The sequence below is a fragment of the Heptranchias perlo genome, chromosome 26, assembly GCF_035084215.1.
Source record: "Heptranchias perlo isolate sHepPer1 chromosome 26, sHepPer1.hap1, whole genome shotgun sequence".
Classification (NCBI taxonomy): Eukaryota; Metazoa; Chordata; class Chondrichthyes; order Hexanchiformes; family Hexanchidae; genus Heptranchias; species Heptranchias perlo.
In genome coordinates this window covers 43,775,235-43,788,145 of record NC_090350.1, presented here as the reverse complement: position 1 = coordinate 43,788,145, position 12,911 = coordinate 43,775,235, and the positions used below count along the sequence as shown (strand labels likewise).

At 52.1% G+C, this 12,911-nt stretch overlaps 1 protein-coding gene across 1 annotated transcript; it reads right to left on the bottom strand.

Moving 5' to 3' along the window:
- Nucleotides 1-4,449: 4,449 nt before the first annotated feature.
- Nucleotides 4,450-12,908, bottom strand: LOC137342783 (G patch domain-containing protein 3-like; the record flags this gene model as incomplete). Its single annotated transcript, XM_068006960.1, has 6 exons — nucleotides 4,450-7,372; nucleotides 8,273-8,400; nucleotides 9,556-9,677; nucleotides 10,487-10,543; nucleotides 11,551-11,725; nucleotides 12,621-12,908. Coding segments are annotated over 6 exons (981 nt in total), but the record flags the coding sequence as incomplete, so codon positions are not given.
- Nucleotides 12,909-12,911: the final 3 nt, after the last annotated feature.

Sequence of the window (12,911 nt, the reverse complement as noted above, 5' to 3'; positions counted from 1 at the left end):
AAAAAGCAGGACAAATCCAATCCGGCCAATTACCGCCCCATCAGTCTACTCTCAATCATCAGCAAAGTGATGGAAGGTGTCATCGACAGTGCTATCAAGCGGCACTTACTCACCAATAACCTGCTCACCGATGCTCAGTTTGGGTTCCGTCAGGACCACTCGGCTCCAGCCCTCATTACAGCCTTGGTCCAAACATGGACAAAAGAGCTGAATTCCAGAGGTGAGGTGAGAGTGACTGCCCTTGACATCAAGGCAGCATTTGACCGAGTGTGGCACCAAGGAGCCCTAGTAAAATTGATGTCAATGGGAATCAGGGAAAACTCTCCAGTGGCTGAAGTGATACCTAGCACAAAGGAAGATGGTAGTGGTTGTTCGAGGCCAATCATCTCAGCCCCAGGACATTGCTGCAGGAGTTCCTCAGGGCAGTGTCCTAGGCCCAACTATCTTCAGCTGCTTCATCAATGACCTTCCCTCCATCATAGGGTCAGAAATGGAGAAGTTCGCTGATGATTGCACAGTGTTCCGTTCCATTCACAACCCCTCAGATAATGAAGCAGTCCGAGCCCGCATGCAGCAAGACCTGGACAATATCCACGCTTGGGCTGATAAGTGGCAAATAACATTCGTGCCAGGCAATGACCATCTCCAACAAGAGAGAGTCTAACCACCTCCCCTTGACATTCAACGGCATTACCATCGCCAAATCCCCCACCATCAACATCCTGGGGGTCACCATTGACCAGAAATTTAACTGGACCAGCCATATAAATACTGTGGCTACAAGAGCAGGTCAGAGGCTGGGTATTCTGCGGCGAGTGACTCACCTCCTGACTCCCCAAAGCCTTTCCACCATGTACAAGGCACAAGTCAGGAGTGTGATGGAATACTCTCCACTTGCCTGGATGAGTGCAGCTCCAGCAACACTCAAGAAGCTCGACACTATCCAGAACAAAGCAGCCCGCTTGATTGGCACCCCATCCACCACCCTAAACATTCACTCCCTTCACCACCAGCGCACTGTGGCTGCAGTGTGTACCATCCACAGGATGCACTGCAGCAACTCGCCAAGGCTTCTTCGACAGCACCTCACAAACCCACGACCTCTACCACCTAGAAGGACAAGGGCAGCAGACACATGGGAACAACACCACCTGCACATTCCCCTCCAAGTCACACACCATCCCGACTTGGAAATATATCGCCGTTCCTTCATCGTCGCTGGGTCAAAATTCTGGAACTTCCTTCCTAACAGCACTGTGGGAGAACCTTCACCACACGGACTGCAGTGGTTCAAGAAGGCGGCTCACCACCACCTTCTCAAGGGCAATTAGGGACGGGCAATAAATGCCGGCCTCACCAGCGACGCCCACATCCCGTGAATGATTAAAAAACTGAGGTTGCACGTGCCCTTGAGGCAGAAGGTAAGTTGATGGTTTCTGACAGTACCAGTTGCAGACGTATTTATTAAGTGTTGGCCACCAAAGTTATATTAAATAAACTGCTAAAATGTAGCTTTTATTTTCCTAAAAAGAACGTTAAGGTAGATACAGCTATTACATTACTGGAAGGTTTTTTTTCAACGACGAGGTGAAAATGCTCTTTTGGAATTGAGGATAGTCCCTGCTGGGAATGAATTAAGTCACTAATTGAACATTCCTATCATTTCATTTACAGAATTAGAATCATAGAATCTTGCAGCATGGAGGTGGCCATTCGGCCCATCGTGCCTGTGCCAGCTCTTTGAAAGAGCTATATAATTAGTCCCATTCCATAGAAGCATAGAAAAGATACAGCACAGAAGGGGGCCATTCGGCCCATCGTGTCCGTGCCGGCTCAAAGAACAACCAGGTGCCCATTCTAATCCCACCTTCCAGCACCCGGTCCGTAGCCCTGCAGCTTACAGCACTTTAGGTGCAGGTCCAGGTACTTTTTAAAAAGAGTTGAGGGTCCCTGCCTCTACCACCAATTCAGGCAGCGAATTCCATACACCCACCACCCTCTGGGGAAAAAAGTTTTTCCTCCTGTCCCCTCTAATCCTTCCGCCAATCAGCTTAAATCTATGTCCTCTAGTTCTTGAACTCTCCGCTAGGGGAAACAGGTACTTCCTGTCTACTCTATCTGGGCCCCTCATAATTTTGTACACCTCAATCAAGTCTCCCCTCAGCCTCCTCTGCTCCAAGGAAAACAACCCCAGCCTGTCCAATCTCTCCTCGTAGCTGCAATTTTCAAGCCCTGGCAACATTCTTGTAAATCTTCTCTGCACTCTCTCCAGTGCAATTACGACCTTCATGTAATGTGGTGACCAGAACTGTGCACAATACTCCAGCTGTGGCCTTACCAGCGTTTTATACAGTTCCATCATTACATCCCTGCTTTTGTATTTTATACCTCGGCTAATAATGGAGAGCATTCCGTCTGCCTTCTTCACAACCTTATCTACCTGTACTGCCACCTTCAGGGACCTGTGCACATGCACTCCAAAGTCTCTCACTTCCTCTACCCCTCTCAATATATTCCCGTTTACTGCGTATTCCCTTTTACTGTTTGCCCTCCCTAAGTGCATTACCTCACACTTCTCCGGGTTGAACTCCATTTGCCACTTTTCCGCCCACTCCACCAACCCATTGATATCTTCTTGGAGTCTACAGCTATCCTCTTCACTATCAACTACACGGCCAATTTTTGTGTTATCTGCAAATTTGCCAATCATGCCCCCTACATTCAAGTTCAAATCATTAATATATACCACAAACAGCAAGGGACCCAACACTGAGCCCTGTGGTACACCATTGGAAACAGATTTCCATTCGCAAAGACATCCATCGACTTTTACCCTTTGTTTCCTGTTACTGAGCCAATTTTGGATCCAATTCGCCACATTTCCCTGTATCCCATGGGCTTTTACCTTTCTGACCAGTCTGCCATGTGGGACCTTGTCAAATGCCTTACTAAAATCCATGTAGACAACATCCACTGCACTACCCTCATCAATCCTCCTCGTCACTTCCTCAAAGAATTTAATCAGATTTGTAAGGCATGACCTTCCCTGAACAAATCCATGCTGACAATCCCTGATTAAACCATGCCTTTCCAAGTGACAGTTTATCCTATCTCAGTATTGATTCTAATAGTTTGCCCACCACCGAGGTAAGACTGACCGGCCTATAATTGTTCAGCCTTTCCCTCGTACCCTTTTTAAACAATGGTACTACGTTTGCAGTCTTCCAGTTCTCCGGTACCTCCCCTGTATCTAGTGAGGATTGGAAAATGATCCTCAGAGCATCCGCTATTTCCTCCCTGGCTTCCTTCAATAGCCTAGGAAACAATCCATCCGGCCCTGGTGACTTATCAACTTTCAAGGATTCCAGTCCCTCTAGTACTTCCTCTCTCGTTATGTTTACCTTATCCAATATTTCACACCTCTCCTCTTTAACTACTACGTCCGGATCATCCCTTTCCTTTGTGAATACGGAGACAAAATATTAATTTAAAACCCATTCCTCTGCTCTTCCCCCAGAGCCCTGCAAATTTTTCCCCTTCAAGTATTTGTCCAATTCCTTTTTGAAAGTTATTATTGAATCTGCTTCCACTGCCCTTTCAGGCAGCGCATTCCAGATCATAACAACTCGCTGCATAATTTTTTTTCCAACAAGTCGCCTCTGGTTCTTTTGCCGACCACCTTAAATCTGTGTCCTCTGGTTACTGACCCTTCTGCCACTGGAAACAATTTCTCCTTATTTACTCTATCAAAATTCATGATTTTGAACACCTCTATCAAATCTCCCCTGAGAACAACCCCAGCTTCTCCAGTCTCTTCATGTAACTGAAGTCCCTCATCCCTGGTACCATTCTAGTAAATCTCTTCTGTACCCTCTCTAAGGCCTTGACACCCTTCCTAAAGTGTGGTGCCCAGAATTGGACACAACTCCAGCTGAGGTCTAACCAGTGTTTTATAAAGGTTTAGCATAACTTTTGTACTCTACGCCTCTATTTATAAAGCCAACGATCCCATATGCTTTTTTAACAGCCTTCCCAACTTGTCCTGCCACCTTCAAACAACAACTTGCTTTTATATAGTGTCTTTAACATATTAAAATGTCCCAAGGCACTTCATAGGAGCAAAATTTGACACAGCCACGTAAGGAGATATTAGGACAGGTGACCAAAAGCTCGGTCAAAGAGGTAGGTTTTAAGGAGCGTCTTAAAGGAGGAGAGAGGTAGAGAGACGGAGAGGTTTAGGGAGGGAATTCCAGAGCTTAGGGCCTAGACAGCTGAAGGCACGGCCGCCAATGATGGGGCAATGAAAATCGGGGATGCACAAGAGGCTAAAAGTGGAGGAATGCAGAGATCATGGTTGAAAGCTGTTTTCAGTTAGTTTATGTGCTGGTGATCGAGGTTCTTTACCATGCAGTAATTGAGAACACCCGCAACATCTGTTTTACAACGGTCAACAGTTTAAATAAGAAAATATTTTATTTCATGTACAAAAAATATTTTTCCTGAAATTAAACAATCTGAATATGCATAGTATTGTTATTTATACAAAAAAATTAATGGTTTCTAATTACAATACCCTCTGTCACACACTGGGCACAGCTCTCTCTCTCTCTCACACACACCCTCTGTCACACACTGGGCACAGCTCTCTCTCTCTCTCACACACACACGCACCCTCTGTCACACACTGGGCACAGCTCTCTCTCTCTCTCACACACACCCTCTGTCACACACTGGGCACAGCTCTCTCTCTCTCTCACACACACACACACCCTCTGTCACACACTGGGCACAGCTCTCTCTCTCTCTCTCTCTCACACACCCTCTGTCACACACTGGGCACAGCTCTCTCTCTCACACACCCTCCGTCACAGTGCGGCTAGTCTCAGCACTCACAGTTCTGGAGTTTTGCTTCCCATGATGTGGAACAATGTGTAGACCAATCTGAAGTATACAGGATATTTAACTAGACGGTGAACAGAGGATTGGAGAATAGGGTCAAAATTCATGAGCCTTTTCAAGGTTAGAGATCAGAAGGCACGTGGAGCATGAAACAGACTCAGAGGAGAGTTGGTTTGGGACCGGGGAAGGGGGGAGGGGGGTGTCACATGACACCTTTAAACAGAGCTGGATTGATATCTGCCAAGAAGCAGGATTGAGGGTTCGAGAGATATTAACCACACTACTAGATTTGTTTTCAGGGGCAGGTTAGGGGACATTTTCCACACCCACCAGGGAAGGATCCAGGAAATTGTTCACCCCCAAACCATTTCTTTCCATCCGTTAATTTTACATCCTGGGCTGGGGGTGAATAATTTCCCATCTACTCCCACAGAGGGCACGCTTCAGTCACAGAAACACCAAGTGGAGGATTCCCTCTTTAGTGCTCTGCAATGGTGCAGCACTGGGAGTGTCGGCCTGGATTATGGGCTCAAGTCTCTGGAGTGGGACTGGAACCCACGACTTTCTGACTCAGAGGCGAGAGAGCTGCCCACAGAGCCAAACCTGACAAGTGGAAATTACTGCAGATAGGAAGGAAAAATAAGTGACACTCGGACTCCATAAATGGCACTGAAAGAGCTGAGAGTGTTTTTAGGAAAGGGACCGAGGAGCTTTGTAAACGCAATGATCAATGTGTCCAACCAATACACAGCAGCAATCAACAAAGCTTATGGGATGATGAACTACACAGGCCAGAACTGTAGGGTACAAGTCAGAGGAAGTGATGAAACTGTACCGGGCTCTGGTCAGATGCACCTTGAGTACTGTATCCAGTTCTGGTCACTGAGACAAAAGGAAGATATTCAACCACTGGAGGCAGTGCAGCGAGGAGCCCTGAGGCTGATTCCCAGGGTCAGCCTGGAAAGGAAGGTGTCTGAGAGCTGACCTTATACAGGTGGTTACCGTTGTTAAGGGAATGGACAAAGTTAATCTAGAATATTACTTCAAGTTAAATTATGGGATTGGACAATGGGACACAGATTTGAAGTAGTACAATCGGGGACTTTAGGATCTTTCTTGATGGCTGAATGACTTTCCTCATCCATAACTATCTTGTGACATTTGGATGGAGTGGGACTGATGAGGAGGAGGGACGGGGGGATGATGGCGACACAGGCATGGGCTCTGGATGGAATAGGACTGCATGTGGGGAGAAAAGAGGGGGTCTTGACTGCAGTGGTCTGGGGGGAGGGGGCTGGGGGGGTGGAGATCTTGACCCACTGTGGTCTGGGGTGGGGGGAGATCTTGACCCACTGTGGTCTGGGGTGGGGAGGGATCTTGACCCACTGTGGTCTGGTCTCGGGGGGTGGGGAGGGATCTTGACCCACTGTGGTCTGGTCTCGGGGGGTGGGGAGGGATCTTGACCCACTGTGGTCTGGTCTCGGGGGGTGGGGGGAGATCTTGACCCACTGTGGTCTGGAGGGAGGGGGGGTGGGGAGGGATCTTGACCCACTGTGGTCTGGTCTCGGGGGGGTGGGGAGGGATCTTGACCCACTGTGGTCTGGTCTCGGGGGGTGGGGAGGGATCTTGACCCACTGTGGTCTGGAGGGAGGGGGGGTGGGGAGGGATCTTGACCCACTGTGGTCTGGTCTCGGGGGGTGGGGAGGGATCTTGACCCACTGTGGTCTGGAGGGAGGGGGGGGTGGGGAGGGATCTTGACCCACTGTGGTCTGGAGGGAGGGGGGTGGGGAGGGATCTTGACCCACTGTGGTCTGGTCTCGGGGGGTGGGGGGAGATCTTGACCCACTGTGGTCTGGAGGGAGGGGGGGTGGGGAGGGATCTTGACCCACTGTGGTCTGGTCTCGGGGGGTGGGGAGGGATCTTGACCCACTGTGGTCTGGTCTCGGGGGGTGGGGGGAGATCTTGACCCACTGTGGTCTGGAGGGAGGGGGGTGGGGAGGGATCTTGACCCACTGTGGTCTGGTCTCGGGGGGTGGGGAGGGATCTTGACCCACTGTGGTCTGGTCTCGGGGGGTGGGGAGGGATCTTGACCCACTGTGGTCTGGTCTCGGGGGGTGGGGAGTGGGCTCCGGCTCCTGACTACACCTTGCCCCTCACTACATTATTAAACTGTCAGAAACCAGGAGGTACCAAGAACCAAACACTGCATTTCACCAAATTCGCAGCTTGTGCCCAGGATGTACCAGCGGCTGCAGAATGTCACTACGGGGCTACTGAGTTTGGTCTGAGATCTGCCCCTTTTATAAACTTCACACCTGCTCCGTACTTCATGCTGATCACAGGCTGTCTCCGGAGCAGCGAATCACCCTGCTCCATCTCTCCCAGCTGATCATACACGGTTGAAATGATGTGTCTGGTTTCTCGATATGGTTTCTTCACCACCTGGAATTTCCGGATGCTTTCTCCATGATACCTGTACAGTGTCAGACAGCAGCAAAAGAACCTCAACAAGGACAATTCAAATAAATCACAACCGTTGCAGAGCTCTTCTGTTCCTGGGAGCGAGGTTCAGGAGATGCCATGCTAGGATCTGGGTGATGGACCGTGTCCCAGCACATTGACCTTTCCCCACTCCCCCAGGGGAGCCAAGCAGCTCACTGGGGTCCGCGTTATGCCGAGGACCACCTTCCGTTCGATGGTTTCTGCGCGGGTGTAAAACAAAAAAAAACAAAACTAAAAACAGCAATCTGCGGAATTTCCACCCGGTGAGGTTAGTGGGTTTCCCAGCACACAGATGTGTGAATTATAAAATAATTTTTATCTCAGTTCACTGAGAGCAGAACAAACCTCAACAAAGGGCCCAGGAACCTGCAGAGTTCCAGTTTCACCATTCGATACACTGAAAAATTGTTCAGCTGTTCAACATTGCTTCTCCTGACAGCCCGTCATGGGCCGGACACCGGGACACAGGGACAGCCCGGCACGGGCCGGACACCGGGACACAGGGACAGCCCGTCACGGGCCGGACACCGGGACACAGGGACAGCCCGGCACGGGCCGGACACCGGGACACAGGGACAGCCCGTCACGGGCCGGACACCGGGACACAGGGACAGCCCGTCACGGGCCGGACACCGGGACACAGGGACAGCCCGTCACGGGCCGGACACCGGGACACAGGGACAGCCCGGCACGGGCCGGACACCGGGACACCGACAGCCCGTCACTTACTGGGCCTTCTGTGTGGTGAGGACATTCTCACTTGTGGAAGATTTCTTGTGACCCAGTCACTAGTAGACCCTTCCCCTTAGACTGCTCTGGACTTACACCTCACACCGTACAGCACTGACGCGAGGAGCCATGTGTCACGTACCCGAATCCTCGTTTACACTTGGGGTTCTGCCCATCATTATCCAGGGCATCGGCGAGCCCAGAGTTGCTGGAGCCGAGGCCAAGCCCATCCTTCCATCCCTGCTTTTCCATCACCTTCCTGCCGATTCCCTGAGTAAGGAGCAGGAAACACACATCGATTCACACAATCCAAAGAAAGGAGGTTCCTGAGCTGAGAGGAGGTTCTCGAGTGACCCACCCACCACGCCCCGTCGCATCGCACAGACCCCACTGTTTTGGAAAAAAAATCAAGCACAAGAAGCAATTGTAACCGGGCAGGAGTCTGCGGCTGAACGATCTGGAGAATTAGTCAGCATTAAGACACCAGACAGAATTTCACCCTCCCTCGTCAATGCCCCAGGATCCTTGTTCAGCAGCTTGAAGACATCTCTGTGCTTGAACTTCTATGTACGAGGGACAGAGCCCATCATCGAGGCTGACACTTCGGCGCAGGACCGAGGGGGCGCCGCGCTGCCGGGGGCGCAGGACCGAGGGGGCGCCGCGCTGCCGGGGGCGCAGGACCGAGGGGGCGCCGCGCTGCCGGGGGCGCAGGACCGAGGGGGCGCCGCGCTGCCGGGGGCGCAGGACCGAGGGGGCGCCGCGCTGCCGGGGGCGCAGGACCGAGGGGGCGCCGCGCTGCCGGGGGCGCAGGACCGAGGGGGCGCCGCGCTGCCGGGGGCGCAGGACCGAGGGGGCGCCGCGCTGCCGGGGGCGCAGGACCGAGGGGGCTGCCGGAGGTGGTGTCAATCAAGTCCCTGCCTGTCCTGTCTGTTCAGGCCAACATAAAAGATCCCAGGGCAGGGCGTTCTCCCAGTATCCTTCAACTAAACAAACTAACAGGGCATTTATCTCATTTGCTCGTGAGACCTGTGTGCAATCGACTGCGTTACTTCAAAAAAGACTTCATTTGCTGTGAGGTGGAACAGGCTGGAAGGGCTGAATGGCCTACTCCTGTTCCTTTGAGGTACTGTGGGAAATCCAGAGGATGTGAACAACATTGTATAATTCCAGCAGCAATGACTCAGAGCAAGTCCATACACTTAGTGATGTATTCTCGGGTTACACCAGCTGCTTTTTTTTAAACTGTTTGTTTATCTCGGGATTCATATGAACAGCAGCAAGTTCTGGAAGGACCGCACTATTATTTAAATACAAAGGGGGGTTCTGAATAAAACCCCCAATTTAAACACGTACATTTAAAGAGAACCTTCTGGTATCATTAAATACCGTCCTGAGTAATCTAATAAAAGGAGGAAACAGGCTTACCTTGGTGTATCGTTCAAATCTTCCGATACATGGGGACTGCACTGAGCCACTCTCAAGTCCCTCTCTCAGGCGTTGTTCCAGCCTCATTTGCACATAATCCCGGGAATCATTATCTCCTCCATCTGTGCAAAATCAAAAAAATAACTTCAGAATAGTCTCTGCATGAACAGCTAGCAGGAATCCACGAGGGCCACAGACACAGCTCAGAAATCACTCCACCTCCCGCACTGTGCCTCTCACTGCAGGAAACACAGGCCTACGGCTCGCACTGTGCCTCTCACTGCAGGAAACACAGGCCTACGGCTCGCACTGTGCCTCTCACTGCAGGAAACACAGGCCTACGGCTCGCACTGTGCCTCTCGCTGCAGGAAACACAGGCCTACGGCTCGCACTGTGCCTCTCACTGCAGGAAACACAGGCCTACGGCTCGCACTGTGCCTCTCACTGCAGGAAACACAGGCCTACGGCTCGCACTGTGCCTCTCACTGCAGGAAACACAGGCCTACGGCTCGCACTGTGCCTCTCGCTGCAGGAAACACAGGCCTACGGCTCGCACTGTGCCTCTCACTGCAGGAAACACAGGCCTACGGCTCGCACTGTGCCTCTCACTGCAGGAAACCCTCCCCCAATGTCCTGAAGTCCCTTTATTTTGCTGCAGATTCCTCATGTCACCCCATTCACACTGATTTCACATATTGAGTTTCTAAATACCATTTTGCAGGGTGGTGTGGATTTACATTCAATGTTTATTCACTATAACGCAATTAGTTTCGAGCTGTTTTTCTAAAAGTCAAACCTGATTAATATTTCCCCATTGTCCGAGTGCCCAAAAGATTATAAGAGTCAGCCGTTAACTCCAAAATCCAGCACCTGCTCAAACACACATCAAATGGACCAGAAATCGATCAGCTACCTCCTCCTCTAAACTCACCTTTGTCGTAGTAAACACTCATATCGACATCCCAATCATCCGCCATCTCATCAAAATCTGAAACAAAGCAGGAAAAGTCAGCCACTGACACCAGCCATCACCTCACCCCCTACCGTTGTCTCCGACCCCCTACTTCCGCACAATTCAATTTTGCACCAGTTTCCATGAGATGGGACACTCAGCAACTTTACAAACCACTACTGCTGTCCCTCCAGTGAACGTTTCCAGCGAGACTACACTCAACAGAGCTGAGCACCGGTCGCACAGGCCCTCGAGCACAGTACAGCTGATCGACCATATGAACCTCATTCAAAAATAACCTAACCAGGAGCATCCGGGGACTTAAACCAGGAACAGTGTTCAGTCATTTACCCCCCGGGGGTCCGAGTGCACCCGGACTTTGCTAAATTTGGTTGGATGATGGGACAGGAATATTTTTCCAAACTGGCTCATACAAGGGACAGAGATCTAGGCAACAAACTCCTCCCCCTGCCCCCCCGGCCCCCCCCGCCATCGACCAGCGTCTACACAATGCGGATTGACCAGAGTGTGAGAATTTCACACAACCCATCCCCTCTGCCCCGGGAGCTGAGGATACGATTACAGGCTCTTTTGTTAGAACAGAGGAGATTATGGGGTGATCGGACAGATTTTTAAATTATAAAGAGGGATGGGCCGGAGTAGATAGGAACACACAGTTTGATTAAGGGTCCAGAACAAGGGGACATAGCTATAAGATTAAATGCAGGAGACTTGGGACAGAGAGCAGGAGAAACCTTTTCACACCGAGGGTTGTGATTCTGTAGAATGCACCAGAGTTAGTGATTGAATCAGGGACCGTGTCAATATTTAAGAATAGGTTTGATAGGTGGTTGAAGGAAAGGGGAATAAAGGGATATGGGAACATGGGATTAGGATACTGCTCGTGTGGAGGATAGACACCAGCATGGACTGGCTGGACCCAGCGGCCGGTTTCCGTGTTGTAATTTCTATGTAATACAGAAGTACATTCACTCGCAGATGTGCAATGCACAGACCCCTGACCAATCCTCACTCAATCTTACCTCCTTTCTCCTCCTGCCAATACTGTGCGTCTGTGTAAAACACGAGGCCAGACCCTCCCTTCTCCCACTTCAACTCAATTTCTTCCTCATACAGTCGCTCCTTTGTCCGTTCCTGGCTAGTTACATCCTCGTACAGAGCCTCGTGTCTCTCCCACTCCTCACATGTATCGTCATCCTGGACAACACAGAGCTCAGTGTCAGCTCACACCAATCGCACACGAGGAACAGGACAGCCCACTCGTCCCCTGACCAGTCCCAAGAGTGGACGGACGGTGTAATGTGGAACCACCCTCACTGCCGGGCCTCGATCTCTATCCCGGTCCAAGTGACAAAACTCTCTTCTGATTCCCATAGCTCCCAGATCCGCATCAGAGGAGACAGGTCCTCGGCCCGAGGGGAACAGACTGCAGGCGGCAGGCTCACAACGGCCCTCCCTCCCTCCCCTTTCCCCACCCCGAGGGTCCACTCACAGCGACAATCCCCGCTCCCCCCTTTCCCCACCCCGAGGGTCCACTCACAGCGACACTCCCCGCTCCCCCCTTTCCCCACCCCGAGGGTCCACTCACAGCGACACTCCCCGCTCCCCCCTTTCCCCACCCCGAGGGTCCACTCACAGCGACACTCCCCGCTCCCCCCTTTCCCCACCCCGAGGGTCCACTCACAGCGACAATCCCCGCTCCCCCCTTTCCCCACCCCGAGGGTCCACTCACAGCGACACTCCCCGCTCCCCCCTTTCCCCACCCCGAGGGTCCACTCACAGCGACAATCCCCGCTCCCCCCCTTTCCCCACCCCGAGGGTCCACTCACAGCGACACTCCCCGCTCCCCCCTTTCCCCACCCCGAGGGTCCACTCACAGCGACACTCCCCGCTCCCCCCTTTCCCCACCCCGAGGGTCCACTCACAGCGACACTCCCCGCTCCCCCCTTTCCCCACCCCGAGGGTCCACTCACAGCGACACTCTTCCCCCCCAACCCCGAGGTCCCCCTCATTTGCCATCGGGCTTCTCCCCCCCTCTAGTCCTGGGCACGATTCATTCGCAGTGACCACTAAGGCAGAAAAAGCTGCTTACATCATCTGAATGAGTCGCCTCTCCCTCTCCCTCCTCCTCCTCCTCTCCCTCCTCCTCCTCCTCCTCGCCTCTCTTTAGAAACTCTCCGTGTGCGGCCACTTTCTCCGCCTTCCCCGGCTGCAGCACCAAGGTGTGTAAACCGCCCCCCTCACTGTGCAGCGGGGCCGAGCCCGGGTACTGGAACGGAACATGACTGTAACGCTGGCCGGGCCGAGCCTCGGGGAACTTGAGGCCAAGTCTGGTGATAATGCGGGGAGGCAGGCGGCAGGCCCGGATCAGCTCCAGGAACAA